The 15,076-nt window shown below is 48.8% G+C and overlaps 1 protein-coding gene across 3 annotated transcripts in view; it reads right to left on the bottom strand.

The window, feature by feature from the left end:
• Window positions 1–4,872: 4,872 nt before the first annotated feature.
• The window catches only part of Rab3b (RAB3B, member RAS oncogene family), a 58,695-nt gene continuing 48,491 nt past the window's right edge, over window positions 4,873–15,076 (bottom strand). For all 3 annotated transcript variants that reach the window (XM_055629095.1, XM_055629094.1, XM_055629093.1), the window contains exon 5: window positions 4,873–5,395. In XM_055629095.1, the coding sequence (XP_055485070.1) occupies window positions 5,208–5,395 (188 nt within the window). In that variant the 3' untranslated portion in view covers window positions 4,873–5,207. The remainder of the gene's footprint in view (window positions 5,396–15,076) is intronic.

Below are 15,076 nucleotides of genomic sequence, written 5' to 3'. Positions count from 1 at the left end.
AAAGACCTGGGCTTGTTTTGTAGTTGGTTTGTTGGTTTGTTGGCGACAGGGTTTCTCGTATCAAAGGTTGGTTTCCAACTCGACATGTGTTGGAGAATGACCTTGATCCTCCTGCCCGCACCTCTCTAGTGCTGGCCTCCTAGGTGTGTGCTGCCATCACCACCGATTTCTGCAGTGCTGGGCTGGACGCTCCAGGCCTGCCGGGGAAGCGTTCTCCCGGGTAAACTTCAAGCCCGTTCCCCAAATCTAGATGGTAAAAATTAGAAATTTCTACTTTTGAGCTGGAAGGATGTGTGGAAGGGGAGGAAACTAAGAGCCAGAGAAGAAACAATATGTTTTTGGTCATAAGTTAATAAGAGCCTAGTACAAAGGATGCATCTGAGGGCTGGGGTGTTGCTCAGTTGGCAAAGTGTTTGACATAGACGCCTGAGAGCCTGAGTGTCATCTCCAGGACTTATGAAAAAGCCGGACATGCTGTTACACACCTGTAATCCCAGAGCTGGGAGCTTCGCTGGGGCTCGTCAGCTAGTCTCACCAAAGCTGAGCTAGGTTCTCGGGAAATTTTCAAAAAATAAAGAGGAAAGCTATCGAAGAAGTCACCACTGGCATCAGCCACTGGCCTCCACACGTATGTGGACACAGACACACACAGACACACATACCAATTTGTTCTCTTAAGCCATTAGTATGCGTGTGTGTGTGTGTGTGTGTGTGTGTGTGTTAAGTTGCTGAATGAATACTTTATACAACAGCTTTAGATCTTAACTCAACAGCATGTGTCCCACGGCCCAGTCTTTTGTGCACACTAACAAACCACGAGTTACTTGCTTGTGCAGCTCTGGCAGGTAGTCGGTCGGGTTTAGGCTTGGGATGAGGAATCTGAAATTGAGGGATACCAACCAGGACATTAATTGCTCTCCTTCCTTTCCTCTCTTTCAAACCATTGGCAAAGTCGAGCAAACATTTCTCAGATACCTCATGAAGCCCAATATCCAGGGAAGGAGCTTTGGAGCAGGGGCAGGTGATGTGCGTGGGAGAGTCAGTCCTGAAGGGTGCTCATGTCATTCTGTATTAAAACTATGGCCACAAAGGAAGTGAGGAGCACGGGTTCAAGGGAGAAACCTGGGAGATGCCTCCAGCCCATCTATTCTTCATCTGAGGCAGTGTGAGGAAGAAAACTGAACGGCTATGACTCAGACAGGGGTAGATTCAAATGGTGCCAGAGGCTGTCTTGGGCACATTTGCTTTGCTAGGTCCATTTCCTTCTCTGCCAAATGGGGATAATGATATCTTAAGATCTTCTAAGTATCACCATTAAATATAAGTACTCGGCAGACAGAGATCATTGGTCTTTTATCTGTGATACTTGTCCAGTGTTTAATATTACTGGGCCCTGAGGTACTTGGAATAGGTGAATTTCTTCTTTGAGCTCATCCAAGACCTAGTCCTGGCTCCATGACTCAGGGACTCTGGGCGTTTAGGGGATTTCCTCCCATCCCTCGAATCTTTGTCTTCTTGCCTGGGAAATAGGCTGGAAAAGGTCTCTTCTGAGCCACTTTCTATCTAACATTTGATGGGTCTGAGTCCTCCAGATACACTGTATCCCTCTGCGGGCTAGCACAAATGAACAATGCTACCCACTAATGAAACAATTACAAGTCAGGAATCACTTTGTATTTGCAGACACACCTACATTTAAAACAGATTCGAAGCACTTCTGGCCTACTTTCACCTCTTTAAAGGCCAATTTTTTTTAACCTTCTTTTATTTGTTTAGGAAGATGAAATCTGGGACAAGTTGCCACTAACACATTTTATGCAGCTCCTGCCTCGGTGGCTAATTGCGCTATTACTGTGATTGATGAAGGCTGTGCTGCAATCAGCAGGAAGCGGCTGCCTTCCACCAAACAGAAAGGAGGTCACAGGGCAGGGCGGGGGGGGGGGGGGATTGCCATCTCGAAGGCAGGCCTGTTTGTCTGTTGCCTGGAGAAGAGCTGGCTCAACAGTGCCTGACTCTTGATTCCTGTCGTTCACGAAGATGCTTGGCTCCCCTCGACTGGCTTCTGAGTAATTTCTGAAGTAGAAGATTCAGCCTTTCCCTGGACATGCAATATTGCTGAATATGGGCACTGAAACACCCAGGCGTTATGAGAACTCCGATGTGACATTTCAGCACTAAGGTGGATGGGTGTCCTTGCACAGAGAAAACAGTGAGCTTCCATGACACTGTAATGTATAAAGCACGGGGGACCCAAGCCCTGAGAAGGGAATGTACTGTCTTCTTGTTGCTGTTTGTTTGTGTTTGTTCCCCTTAGTCAAAGATGCCAACGGTCGGAGCATAGAGACCGCTCAGGTCCCTGCCTGGGAGCCAGACAGGTATTCAGGCATTGCTCCACGGAGGCAGGGACACAGACCAAGTCAGCACTTGGCCTTAAGGAACGATGGGCGTTCCTTGCCCATGGGATCTGGTTGCCTCAGAAACTCTGCCGAACACTGGCTATCCATCACCTCAGATTAGCCCGGGCAGTTGAGCAATTTGTTAGCACACCACAGACAGACATCTTTTCTCAAGCTGGCTTGGATCTGCCGACACTGGCAGGATTCCAAGCGTCATATCACATCTATCAGAAAGAGCTGTGGTAGAGAACGCTGCACAGACTTTGGAATGGGCTTCCTGGGTTTGAATCCCCAATCTACCATTTGCTGATTATTTTGACCTTATGCAAACCGGAGCCTCATTTCCTCATCTTTAAATGAGGCTGATTAAAGTGACACCCTTGAAAAAAAATGTTAGCAAGATAAATAAGTTAATACACGGACGTTGCTGGGAACAACGTTTCGTGCAATGTAAGCGTGATGTCCAGCAGCAGCCCTGATGAGATGGAAGGTCCAGACGTCCTAAATTCCAAACCTAAACTCTGTCTTCTCCAGTGTGTCAAAGAAATGCAGCATGCCCACGGAGCCGGCTCTGTTTGGCTCTTTCATGTGATCACTGGACCCAATGCCAGCTGTGCCTTTCCACTACAATGAGCTGATTTCGAAACACAGAAAACTGAGATATTTTCCCCCTAAAACACACACTGAATACTAAGGTAACACACTAGGGCGGGAGGCTGTGGAGTCGAGCTGTGGTTGGGAAGAAAGATCGTCAGGAATTATGGGTGGCTCCGTGTCATTATTTCAGCTAAAATACAGGTATGTTCCAGTGTCCCTAGCAAACCAGAACCAAGAGCTAACCACCTCAGGGGAAATTTTACTCCTCCCTTCCCCAGGCTTTTGATGAAGGGACTTTAACAGAGTTAGCCATCCCTGTGATAGATGCTAGTCCAGGGAAAAAGAGGACAGAGGTGTGACACCTCATCCCCTCCACCCCCTGCCCCAGGATTATATCCCCTTGGATTTAGTCTGCTTTGATTCACCTTTTCCACTTGGGATGCTCAGGAGTGCCTGACAGATTAAAGAAATGCACAGGATGAGAGGAAGACCCTGTGCAGAATGGATTTACAGGGAGGTTTGACCCTGGAAAACAGTAGGTCATGATTCTTGCTCTTAAGCCAAGGACACTTGGGGAGTAGAGATGGACAGACTGATAACAGCGGCACTAGGACAGACGGGATGGGAGGATGAAGGATTTCCACGAATCCTTTTCAGCTTGAAAAACAGGTCCTGACTTTGAAAGCTCTGGTGCCTGCCCAAAAGACATGCTTGCTTTAAAAAAAAAATATTCTTTTGGACAGGGATCTGCAGCCCAGACTGGCCTGGAAAGCTGACCCTTCTGCCTCAACCTTCCATACTCTAGTATTACAAGGGTGATCCCCTGCTCCCATCTGATAGAAGGCATGTTTTAAAAGAGAGAGATTTTCGGGGAAGGGATAAAGTTCAGAATGAACCCGTGTTGTTGACACTAGCACAGCCATGTCCAAGACCACAGTGCCTTGGATCCGTGGGAACAGCAAGGCCTTTTCCTGGTCCACTAAGGATGTATCAACTACAGCTTCCTGCTACTGGTGACTACAGCCTGAGCCTGCTCCGGATGGAGACCCACGCACACACACATACCTCCATCAGCTAACCTGCCTCCTCACTTGGCTGAGTTGGAGGACACTGAGTTTCTGGCTGCTGGTGGCAGTCTCCCTCGGTGCCTGCAGCCAGCATATTCCAGCTTGTCTGTACCTGCGTCTGTGGGTCCTTCTCTCCCAGCCACTGTAGGCAGATCCCTCCTGAAGCCACGCAGGTCACAGCACACATTTGTCTGTGAGGCCTGGCAGCTGCCTGTCAGAATCGGAAACCTTGGAGCCCACTAGTCAAACTAGAGAAATCTGGGAGTGATCTCATCGGCTTCAAACTTTTCAGATTCTGGGAGCCCGAGAATCGGTGACAAATTTTATGACATTCCCACAGTCAAGAACCAGCGGGAGAAACTGGGTGTGGTGTTACACATGTGTAGTCCCAGCACTGGGGAAGCTGAGGAGGGAGGATTAGGTTCCAGGCCAGCCTGAATTAAATAGGAAGTCTGAGGAAAGCTTAGGGCTACATCTTGAGGCAGAGAGCAGCTAAAGAGGTGAGACCATCCCTGTCTGCCTTGCTCTTTTCTCTCCGTCTTGTCCTTGTGCTTTTAGATGACAGGGGCCTTTGACATTTTGCAGATGAAAAATCCTGTTCTTTCAAGTGTGTTTCTGACTCAGCCTCTGCTCCCTCAGCAACGCTAGAGCCGGAGCTCTCCAGAGATTAGACCGTCCTGTCACCACAGCAACTGCCCAGGCCCTGTGGGCATCCGTGGTAACAGGCTCAGGGCTTTGCCCAGCAAAGCAAGCAAAGCGTGGCTTTCAGAGAGAGATGCCCACAGGGAGCCTCTCAGGAAGCAAGCGGACTGTACTTGGAGACATTTTCTTTAATAGGATTAGCTGTGCGGGTGGGCCTCACTTTACACACTGGCCAGCCCCTGAGGCGTGAGTGTGGGAGGGCTATCTTGGTAAACGCAGGAACTTTCATTTTAAGGGCAGAAAAGATCCCTTCCAAGTCTCTGTAGTGAACATCCTTCATAAAAGGGAGTTTTCTGTTTAAAAGGACTCTCCTTCACCCACACAGTAGCCCGCGCCGCTGGTATCTGTAATTGGGGCCCTCTGCCTGCTTGGGGTCGGTAGCGGACAGTAACAGAGAGAAGCAGGGTGTAAGTGGGCGTGAGGAGGGGAGGCGGGAGGCTGGGGCCTAGCATGAGCAGTTCTGCCGCAGGAGGGGCGGGGTGTCCGAGAGACGCGTGGTCTTGGAGGCGCCCAGCACGGAGGGGTCTGTGTCCAGCGAGTCGGACATCTTCTCACAGATGGCATCCACCAGACGCTCGAAGGCCTGCCTCACGCTGATGTTCTCCTTGGCACTGGCCTCAAAGAAGTCAAACCCTAGGGAGAAAAAGAGATGTCAGAGCTCAGGCATGAAGCAGGGAGACCTAAGTCCATGCACAGAGGGTTCTGTGTGAGGGTCCGGGGTTGCCGGAACACGTTTCAGCTTTTGTTTGTGTGTTTGTTTTGGTTTTTCGAGACAGAGTTTCTCTGTGTAGCCTTGGCTGTCCTGGACTCACTTTGTAGACCAGGCTGGCCTTGAACTCACAGAGATCTGCCTGCTTCTGCCTCCCTGGCTGCTGGGATTAGAGGCGTGCGCCACTATGCCTGGCTGCCCCAACACCTTTTAAAGCCAGGTAGATCTTGGCTCTACCAGTGACAATTTAATCCTGGGCAAATCACTTATCCTGCTGACAAATGAACCTCCTGGTTTGTAAATGGAAATACTGTTGTCTAACTTGCAGAATTACTTCAATGTGAACTGAGCTGAAATGCCTGTGACTTGTATAGCCTGGTGCCTTGGGAGGAATGTGGGGGATGTCGGGTGTGAGCTGAAAGAGTGGGTGCCTATGTACGGAACCCCAAAGCATTTGGCCAATCCTGAACTCACTCTCTGTCCAGGTGGTGGCTGGGGGAAGGAAGGGAAGGGATGCCAGCCATGTGCTCTTCAGATCACCTACAGCCTGGGGAAGTAAGCTGGCACGTCATGGTAAGGAAAAGCCCCCGTGTGGAAACCCGGCTTCTAGACTTTCTGTTGCTTTTGTCCTGCTTGGGGATAGCATCTAGGGCCCTGCACACCCTAGGCAGGCACTCTACCATCAACTCCACACATGCCCAGTCCCTTTGGGGACCTTTGAGTCTTCTTTCTTCACCTCCTCCCCCATCCTTCTAAGCTCTAGTCTGGGCTCTGGAAGACAAGGTCACACTGAATAAGTGAGGTTCTGTTTGCTCTTCCCCTTCTGAAGCCTCATGCTTTCTCTTCTGGCATCCTTAGCATCTCTTCAATGCTATGCACCAAGCTAGAAACTTTACAAATACCCTCCCATTGAACCTGCACAGCAGCCTCATGGGTAAGTATCAGCATCCCAGCTGATACACTGATACACTGGAAGATAAATGTTCCAGGAGATTGCGGAGCTCCCACAAGGCTGTTGGTGGGAACTGAGTGTGGTCTCAGGGTTCCCTGGCTCCAACATCTATACACAGCCCTGCTCTTCTTCTCTTTGTTTTGCATCATTCAATTCAATCCTGTCTGCCACTGTGGGGGTTTCTTCCTCTTATTTCTTTGTTTTGTTTTGTTTCTGAGACCGAGTTTCAGCAAATAGCCCAGATTGGTCTGGCACTCTCTAGCTCAGGCTGGCCTGGAACTCGTGATCCTCTCCCTCAGCCTCCCAAGTAACTGTGATCACATATCACAGGCCAGTGCGAATACACCAAGCTTTCTTTCCTTTCCTTTTTTTTTTTTTTTTTAACAAAACTGTTTGCTTTTATCTGACTGCCACGGAGTCTGAGTCTGGGCAAGCTACCACACTTGTCTGGATCATTTAACCTCTCTGATTCTCAGACTCCTCATTCGTCAGGTGGGAATTATAGGTCTCCCACAGAGAGCGATTGAGTGAGACAAAGGGTAAATTGCTCTCGGAAAGCTGTCTGTTACAGTGACAGCTCTTTCTGATGCTCTTTCATCCAGCCCTTTCACCTCTCCATCTCTCTTCCCTGAGAGAAGTCGCTTTCCACCTCCTCCTTCTTCTTATGCTGTCATCTACTGAAGAGCTTGAAGCCCAGGTACAAACAAGGCTCCCTTTCCCTGGCCTCACAGCTTGAAAGCTCTCACTCCTTCTGCCAGCTCACCTCCAGCTGAAGCCCTCTCCCGTGGCCTATTTCCTGACCTGAGAACAGCCAACTAAGGAAGCACTTGCTAATTGCAGACATGTGAAGAAGAAAGAGGCAACTGTTGGCTCATTATCTTCAGGCCTCAGGAACCCAGCAGCTTCAGAGACTCCTCTAGCATACAGCTCTTCCTTAATGAAGACCACAAAAATGGATTCCGTGGTCCTCTGACTAGCTGGCCTAGGAAAGGGGCTGGAAATACGTTTCCACCATCAGTATGGATGAAGATGAAGACACAGGTCAAGGCCAGCCACAAATCCTTTCTGAGGAATTAGCACTGACTAGGGGTGACCACAAAATACAGGTGGGCAGTGGGAGGAGGCTGGAAGCCAGCCTACATTTCGGTGTATTTCTATCAGCCCGGGCAGGCAGCCTGATTGTTTTCAGCCTCCACGTCTTCATCTGTAGGAGAGGGTGACCACACCTGCCTCTCGGGGAGGATCGGGAAGTGACTGTCATGTGGCTGGGATGCAGAGAAATTCACCCCACTCACTCTAATCTCTAGTCTATTCCACGGTCCCCCAACTTTGGGGGCAGGGAAACCCTCTTTTTCTTCAGCATTCAGGGTCAATCAACACAGATTTTTATGGAACGCTGACATTTTGCCAAATCTTTCGCTAAGTGCTAAGGACCTGGGGAGATCAAACCTAGTTCTGAAGACTCATTAGAGTCTCCATCATGCATATCTGCATCGTTCTTAACAGCTCACAAACAGAATCTTAAACAGCCTTTGGAGGGAGGGAGGGAGGGAGGGAGGGAAGGAAGGAAGGAAGGAAGGAAGGAAGGAAGGAAGGAAGGAAGGAAGGAAAGGCAGGCTTATCACTTCTTCAGGGGGTTGGAAAATCAAAGCTCAAAAGTAAGGGAGAGAGCAGGGACCCATGGCGTGTCTCCCGGATTTACTCTCACTTGGAACAGTGACAGAACAAGCTATTACATTTCTGCATCAAATTGTTGACCTCTGCAGCCAGAGGTCAAAGAGGAATGCAGGAGAGGGAAGAAATGGCAAGGGAAATAAAGGCAGGCAAGTTATTGGGAATGCAAGCCCTTACTGCTAGAACTGAGCAGAATTCACTGAACTGTTTATTTTGTGGGACTGCGGAAGGGCTTTCCGTTTCCTCTGCCGTAAGGCCTGTCCCCCATATGTGGTGGAAATCCATCCGACTGGGAGAGCCCTGGGAAGGGACTGAGCCATTCATTGGTGCTCCAGCCGGAATGGAGGGGTAGGAGCTTGGTGGATGTTGGTCGAATGGCCGAAGTAGGAAGGAGCATTGCAGGTGTAGCCAGCGGAGGTCACGATAGCATGGCACAGGCAGAACCTGTGCTGTGCTCCAGGGACACTGAGGTGACTCACAGGTCGCCCCTCACCTCGACAAGCTCCCAGTCCAGTGTAGAGGAAGGCATACACATCAATACGGCGGTAAGTGTTGGAACAGTGGAAGCCAGGGGATACTGAGGACCAAGTCTGAGAGCTGATCGAGGCTTCTCGGGGACGATGCCGAGGCAGGCACCAGCTGGACACAGACGCAGGACTGGGAGTGTACACGTGCGTGTCTGGCACAGCAGGCAGGAAAAACCCGCGTGACCACAGGAAAGGGGGCTGAAAACAGCTCTCCGTATACTGAAAGGACGATGACGGCTTGTTTTCAGCCGTGGTGGGATAGGCTAACGGTCTCTCCATAGGAGACCAAACATGGAGGCCCGATAGAATGTCTTTGCCGTTGTTTCAAAAGTACCCAGAGTCTGCGAATTCAGCTTCAAACTCCCACCTCACAGGCCTACTCAGCTCAGCACAGCCTGCAGGGCACCTTCAATTTCTGTCAGGTTCTGGAAGGCTCTTTATTAGCAGGACCAGGCAGTAACCTTTTCCTCTGCCTCATTACTGAAGTGTTTCAGGAGCTGGGAGTCTAGTGTGGCACGGAAGATGACAACCAATTAAGCAGACTAGCCACCCTGGTCCCTTCCTCCCTCTAATTGGCTTCAGAACAATGGAACTTCTGCTGTCTTTAATGGAGTCCAGTCCTCAACTGAATCTGAAATGGTCCCCATTTCCAAATTGTTTGGTTTATCCAGATCGCCAAATCTCTATCGGATAGAGACCCACAGCCCGAGCCCACACCTGCTTCTCAGAGTGACCTCAGATTCTGTCTGGAGACTGGCAAGCAGCTAACCCCACTTCTTCCCGCCACCTGCCCCTGAGTGCGGCCCGGCGGACAGTGAGGGAGGCTTCCATAACCTCTGAAACAGTGTGAGTGCTCACATCAGCTGCCACACCGAACGACACAGAATAGAGGGTCCTAGCAAACTAGCAGAACTCAGAACGGGCCCAGAACAGGGTGGTGGCTGCTTCCCCCATCTCCTTGGGAGTTCCGTCAGGGGCTGGCGGCCTGGCACCTCCCATAGTGCCAGTGGGAAGGTTGGCTACCCCAGAGCTGGTGCCTATTCCCCATTGGTCCAAAGGCTATGTAAAAATACTTGCTGCTTACACCTGCACCTTGATGTGGTCTCCACAGTCTGTTTCCTGGGTTCATGATTCAGTCTCTCTCACCCCCTCCTGGATCCCAGTTCCCACACCATGGCTTATTAACGTAGCCCAGGCTAGCCCCAGTCCTCCTGGCTCAACCTCCCAAGCATCAGGACAGCAAACAGTAGACAGCAAAGTTATGGGCATATTTTGCCATGTTTTTTGTTTTTACTTTGTGGTGTTGAAAATTGAACTCAGAGGGCTGGAGAGATGGCTCAGAGGTTATGAGCACTGGCTATTCTTCCAAAGGTCCTGAGTTCAATTCCTAGCAACCACATGGTGGCTCACAACCATCTATGATGAGATCTGGTGCCCTCTTCTGGTGTACAGGTGCACATGCAGGCAGAACAGTGTATAAATAATTTTTAAAAAATGGGGGGAAAAGAATATTTCTGCAAAGCTGTATCCTTAAAAGAAAAAAAGAAAGAAAAAAAGTAAATTGAACTCAGAGCCTCTCACTAGACAAATACTGCATCACTGAGCTGTATCCCCTGACCTGTTAATTTTTTTTTTAACATCTTTTCCCATTTTATTTCAGCCGTGCTCTTATAGGAAACTTGGGCTATTTTGTCTTGGATTTGTGTCACTGGAACTGAAAGAATTCTGAGGAGCTCCATATCAGTTCATTGGCTTAAAGCCCAAGACCCTGGATTTTTTTTTACTTTGTGTCAAAAAATCACTGTGATAGCACACCTGACTGAAACTACTTGTGAAGAAAATAATTTATGTGGCTCGTGATTCAGGAGCTCCAGAGTTTGAAGAGCCTAGCGAAGGCTCTGTGGTAATGGCTGCCCTTTAGCTTTAGCTGATTATCTCATAGCCAGTAATGGTAGGAAGAGCAAGCCGTGGACCATGAAGTGGAGGCCTAGGAAGATAAGGCTTACCACTTTTCTATCAAGCCTTTCAATACAGGGATAGTGGTTAACACCCGTAATTCCAGCACTTGAGAGGTGGCGGGAGGAGGATCAGGAGTTCAGGGCCAGCCTGGACTATCTTTTTAAAAAAGTGTCCATAAGAGAACTAAGAGCACAACCCAAAGGTCCAAGTCCCTCCCAACACTACCAGCCTGAGGACTTTAAGTCAAGGTGAACATTCAAACCGCATCAAAGCCTCAGGCAGCCAGCACGGCATAGAACCTTTCTGCTTCTTTGGCTTCCTCATCTTACACCTCGCTGCCGAAGCATCAACGTTTGCTCATCTGAACCTCCACTCCTGCTGTTACTCTCCCGTTCCCATTGGTAACCATCTCCATCATTCTTCTGTAGAAGAACCGGTCCCAGACAGCCTTCTCGCCCTCTCTTCCCTGTCCTATTTCACACCAAACACACCTCTCCCCTGCACCCCTACAGGACTCAACAGCATGTTTTCCGCTAGATTCCAACCAATGAAAACGGGCATGGCATCACATTTAAATCAGAAGCAGTTTGTCTCGATGGATGGTGACGGAATTGAGGAGAAAAACAGAATGAGAGAAACCTAGAGCTCATCAGCAAATGAAAATACTTATGAAATGACAAGAGGCAAAGGAAGGAGGATCATGGGAGCAGGGAGCAGGAGCAGCAGGCCTGCTGACGCAGCTTGCCAAGGGAGAGGGTGACATGACTTCTCCCGTTTCCCAGTCTTAAATCCTCGGCCCCATAGCTGGGCTCAACCAGAAGCCACGCTCAGAGGAAACACATCCTGACTACGTTAGTCCTCCTTCCCAGAGTGGGGGGGGACAGGAAATGACGAAAGTTAAACTCGATAAAGATGCTGAAAAAAAAATATGTATGGTTTTCTTTCTCTGGTCGTGAGTATCTTAAGAACGGGGAGCCCGTTTGTTCTGTGCCCAGGACCCATCATCAGAAGCTACAGCAGGGAGTTCAAGCCCTCTCTTCAACTGACCATCGCCGACCGCCTGTGAGCGCTTCCAGCCACTGAGGCTTGGTCATGTGACTTGCTTTAGCCAATGGAAACGGGTAGAAGCGACTCGCCCCGAGTCCCACCGGAAGCGGAAGATGAAGATGGCTATGAGGAGCACAGCGACAGTAGACCTTTCTCACGAAAGCTGACTCAAGCGATGTGTTACCACAACAGAAAGTAAAGGAATCCACGAATGTGCTAACCGGTGGTGCACATTTGAAGAGAAATCATGGCAGGCTTCGGGGACCCGCTGTGGTGGAGCGCGGTGAGAGCGTTAGGAGTCTGAGTCCAGGTCTGACATCGGGGTCTTTGCTGAGGGTCACGTCGCCCCGAATTCACGCTGCTCCGGGGCCGTCTCTACGAGTCAAGAACTACAGAACTGCCCCCTTCGACAGCCGCTTCCCAAGCCAGAATCGGACTCGAACTGCTGGCAGAACTACCTGGGCTTCCATCTCTGTGTGAAGGCGATGATGGAAAAGAGGTGATAGCTCCCGAGCGGTACCCGGAGCAGAGGCCACGTTTGCTGGGAAGATGTAACCTGGCTCTGCCCACCTCTCCTCTGTCCCTCTCCCCACGTGGTAAATGGGTACCTGAGTCTACGATGAGACCCTGAATCATGGTGCAACTACCAATAAAAGTTCACTGGAAAAAAATAAAATAAAAAAGAGTTTGAGTGCAAAGGCTAAGCTTGAGTACTGAACCTGCCAGCATTGTTTCTGTTGGCTTAGGGAGGTTTTACTGTCTTGGGGCCAGGGATGGAGCTCAGGCTGGGAATGTGCTAGTCTAACATGCATGAGCGCCTGGGCTCAGTCCCAGCGCCCAGTAAAGCCAGCTAGAGAGGTGCGTGCCTTTGGTCCTAGCGCTGGGGAAGTGGAGGCAGGATCCTGGGCTCTATAGCAAGTTCAAGACCTTCCTGGGATTTATGTGTCCCTGTCTTAAAACAAAAACAAACAAAACTCTCCTTTGTAGGCGCATTTCCCTTTCATCTGCCTCCTTCGGTTCTAACATCATCCTAAATCAGACCCAAGAAAGGGACTGAGAAGCCCTTTTCTGAGGGGCACATGGAGACAAACACCCTATGTCATACTTCCTGGGCGGAAGAAACGTTCTCCGTACTCCCGAAGATCCACCAACCTTGGTGTCTAAAATCTCACTCAGGTCCCGGGGACTTAGAGAGGACAGAGGCCACGAACAGCTTCAAGCATTAGTTGTTGCCCGTGTCAATAGCTTGACAGAGTGAGCTGAGAGGAAGGGAGTGCCGTGAGGCAGAGAGCAGTGCTACTACAGCCAGCAGACCACTGAATTATGGAACTGGGAAGTCCACCAGCCCCAGGGCACCGCTGCACTCTGTACTTCTCAGTTTGACATGTTCCCCTAGCCTCCTCTTAGAATCAGATGCTGTGTGGCGAATTGGGTAGCTTCTCTAAGCTTCAGATTCATAGCTCCCCAACTCCTGCAAAAAAAAAAAACCAAAACAAACAAACAAAAAAAACCCCTGCTTCTCTCCCTTGGGTGTGAATGCTCTTCCTGAAGCTTGGAATTTAACCTTTGAAAGAGATGAGCTCCTGAAGAGAGAATGAAGCTAGAGCAGAGGGCCCAGCTGAGTATCCTGGCAAGGTTTTCATTGGGAATGTCAAGCACTCTACAGTGAGCCCCATGAAACGGCTCATTCTTTAAGAACAGCCACCCGCTGGACAAGGGTCAAGAGTTCTCTATCTAGGTGTGTCCTCCTCCAAGGAGACTGTTTGGACAACTAACAAATGTCTGCCCTGTTCTGAGCCGTTGTGACATTTCTCTTTGGGGATAGCTGTAGAGAGACAGGATAAGATCCCAGGAAATTCACCAGGATTAGTTTTTAGGTTGTTTAGAAATTTTCCATTTGACTTAATAAGCTCATAGGGGTTCAACTCTAGACAATGAACTACAGATACCTAAGGAAAGCTGAGAACAGAAGAAATTAGTGTTCCCCAGAGAAGAAAACACCAATTGGTTATCTAAGATCAAGTGGTCACCCCTGAAAACATGTATCTACAAAAACATTGTACATACTAAGCAGGATATATATATATATATATATGTATATATATATACACACACATATCCATATATATATATATATATATATATATATATATATATATATATATGCATTTGAGAGAGAGCAAGGGGGTACTGAAAGGAGCTATGATAAGGAAAGGGATGGGGGAAATGTAATTATATTTTCATTTCAAAAACATATTCTAAAATTTCTATTTTTAAAATGTTTTAGCTTGATTGAAGAGTTTTATTAGTTGTTATAATAAGACTATTAATCAGAATTAATCACAAATCACTCTTGGGGTATAATTTGCACACTGTACAATTCACCCACGTATATAATTTTTATTTGTTTATATAATGATTTGTGTAGTATCTCTGTCCTTGTTAGTCCCTGACAGAGGAAATGACATATGGTCCCATTAATTACATCCTTAATGCCAGGGCAGAACATGACTCAGAGTATATGCTCAGTGTAAATTATTCTTTTAGAAAATATTTGTGTAGTGTGTGCATGCGTGCGTGTTGGAAGCTTGAACTCAAGTCGTCGGGGTTGATGGCAGGAGCCTTCCCTGCTATGTCGTCTCCCTGGCTCTTAAGACATAGTTTTCAATAAACAGATGGAATATATGAATATTTACCCTAAGCTCCATCCTTACAAACCATACACGTTTCCTGTTCTCAGGGAACGGAAGGAAAGCTAAGTGTGTAAACAGACGCGCCCAGGTGAACAGTAGGGACAAACGCAGGAGGCTGTGTAGCACAGAGGTGGGTCACCTAGGTCTGTCTGATTCATCGAGACTATCTCCAATGCCTCCTATCTGGAGACCCCTATCTGTGGTCTCCATTCTACCAGGCTCCTCAGGGATCGCAGGTTGGAAGCGTACACACGTGTGTGCTTCACCACACGCTTATGTTCCGGGAACTAGAGGAGACGCTCTCTGATAAAGGGGCAGCACGACCCCAGGTGAGCCGGTCCTGCTACTGAGCACTTAGGCATCACTCATCTCTGGTTCAGACCGTCTTGGTTAATAGGAATGGAGAGGAGGGGCAAGCAGTGGACACGCACGCAGTCACAGTTCACACTTGCATATCATAGTTTACCCAGCTATAAACCCAACATCTGTGAAAACCCCAAACATCTGTGTAAACCCAACATCCGTGCTTCAGAATGGCAGAGTCTGACTTAAATCTCTCTATTCCTCAGCAACAAAGCCACTGAAAGTGACCAATTTACAGGAAAACGGCCTAAAATCCCACCCAGTCTCTAGAGGAAGACTGTAAATGTTCTGTAGACATGGCAGTGTTACATCTCTCTCTCTCTCTCTCTCTCTCTCTCTCTCTCACACACACACACACACACACACACACACACACACACACACACACAC

Source organism: Psammomys obesus, unplaced genomic scaffold, assembly GCF_907164565.1.
Source record: "Psammomys obesus unplaced genomic scaffold, mPsaObe1.curated_primary_1811, whole genome shotgun sequence".
Taxonomy (NCBI): domain Eukaryota; kingdom Metazoa; phylum Chordata; class Mammalia; order Rodentia; family Muridae; genus Psammomys; species Psammomys obesus.
The sequence above is the reverse complement of the archived record's forward strand: the minus strand, read 5'-3'. Positions and strand labels throughout refer to the sequence as shown.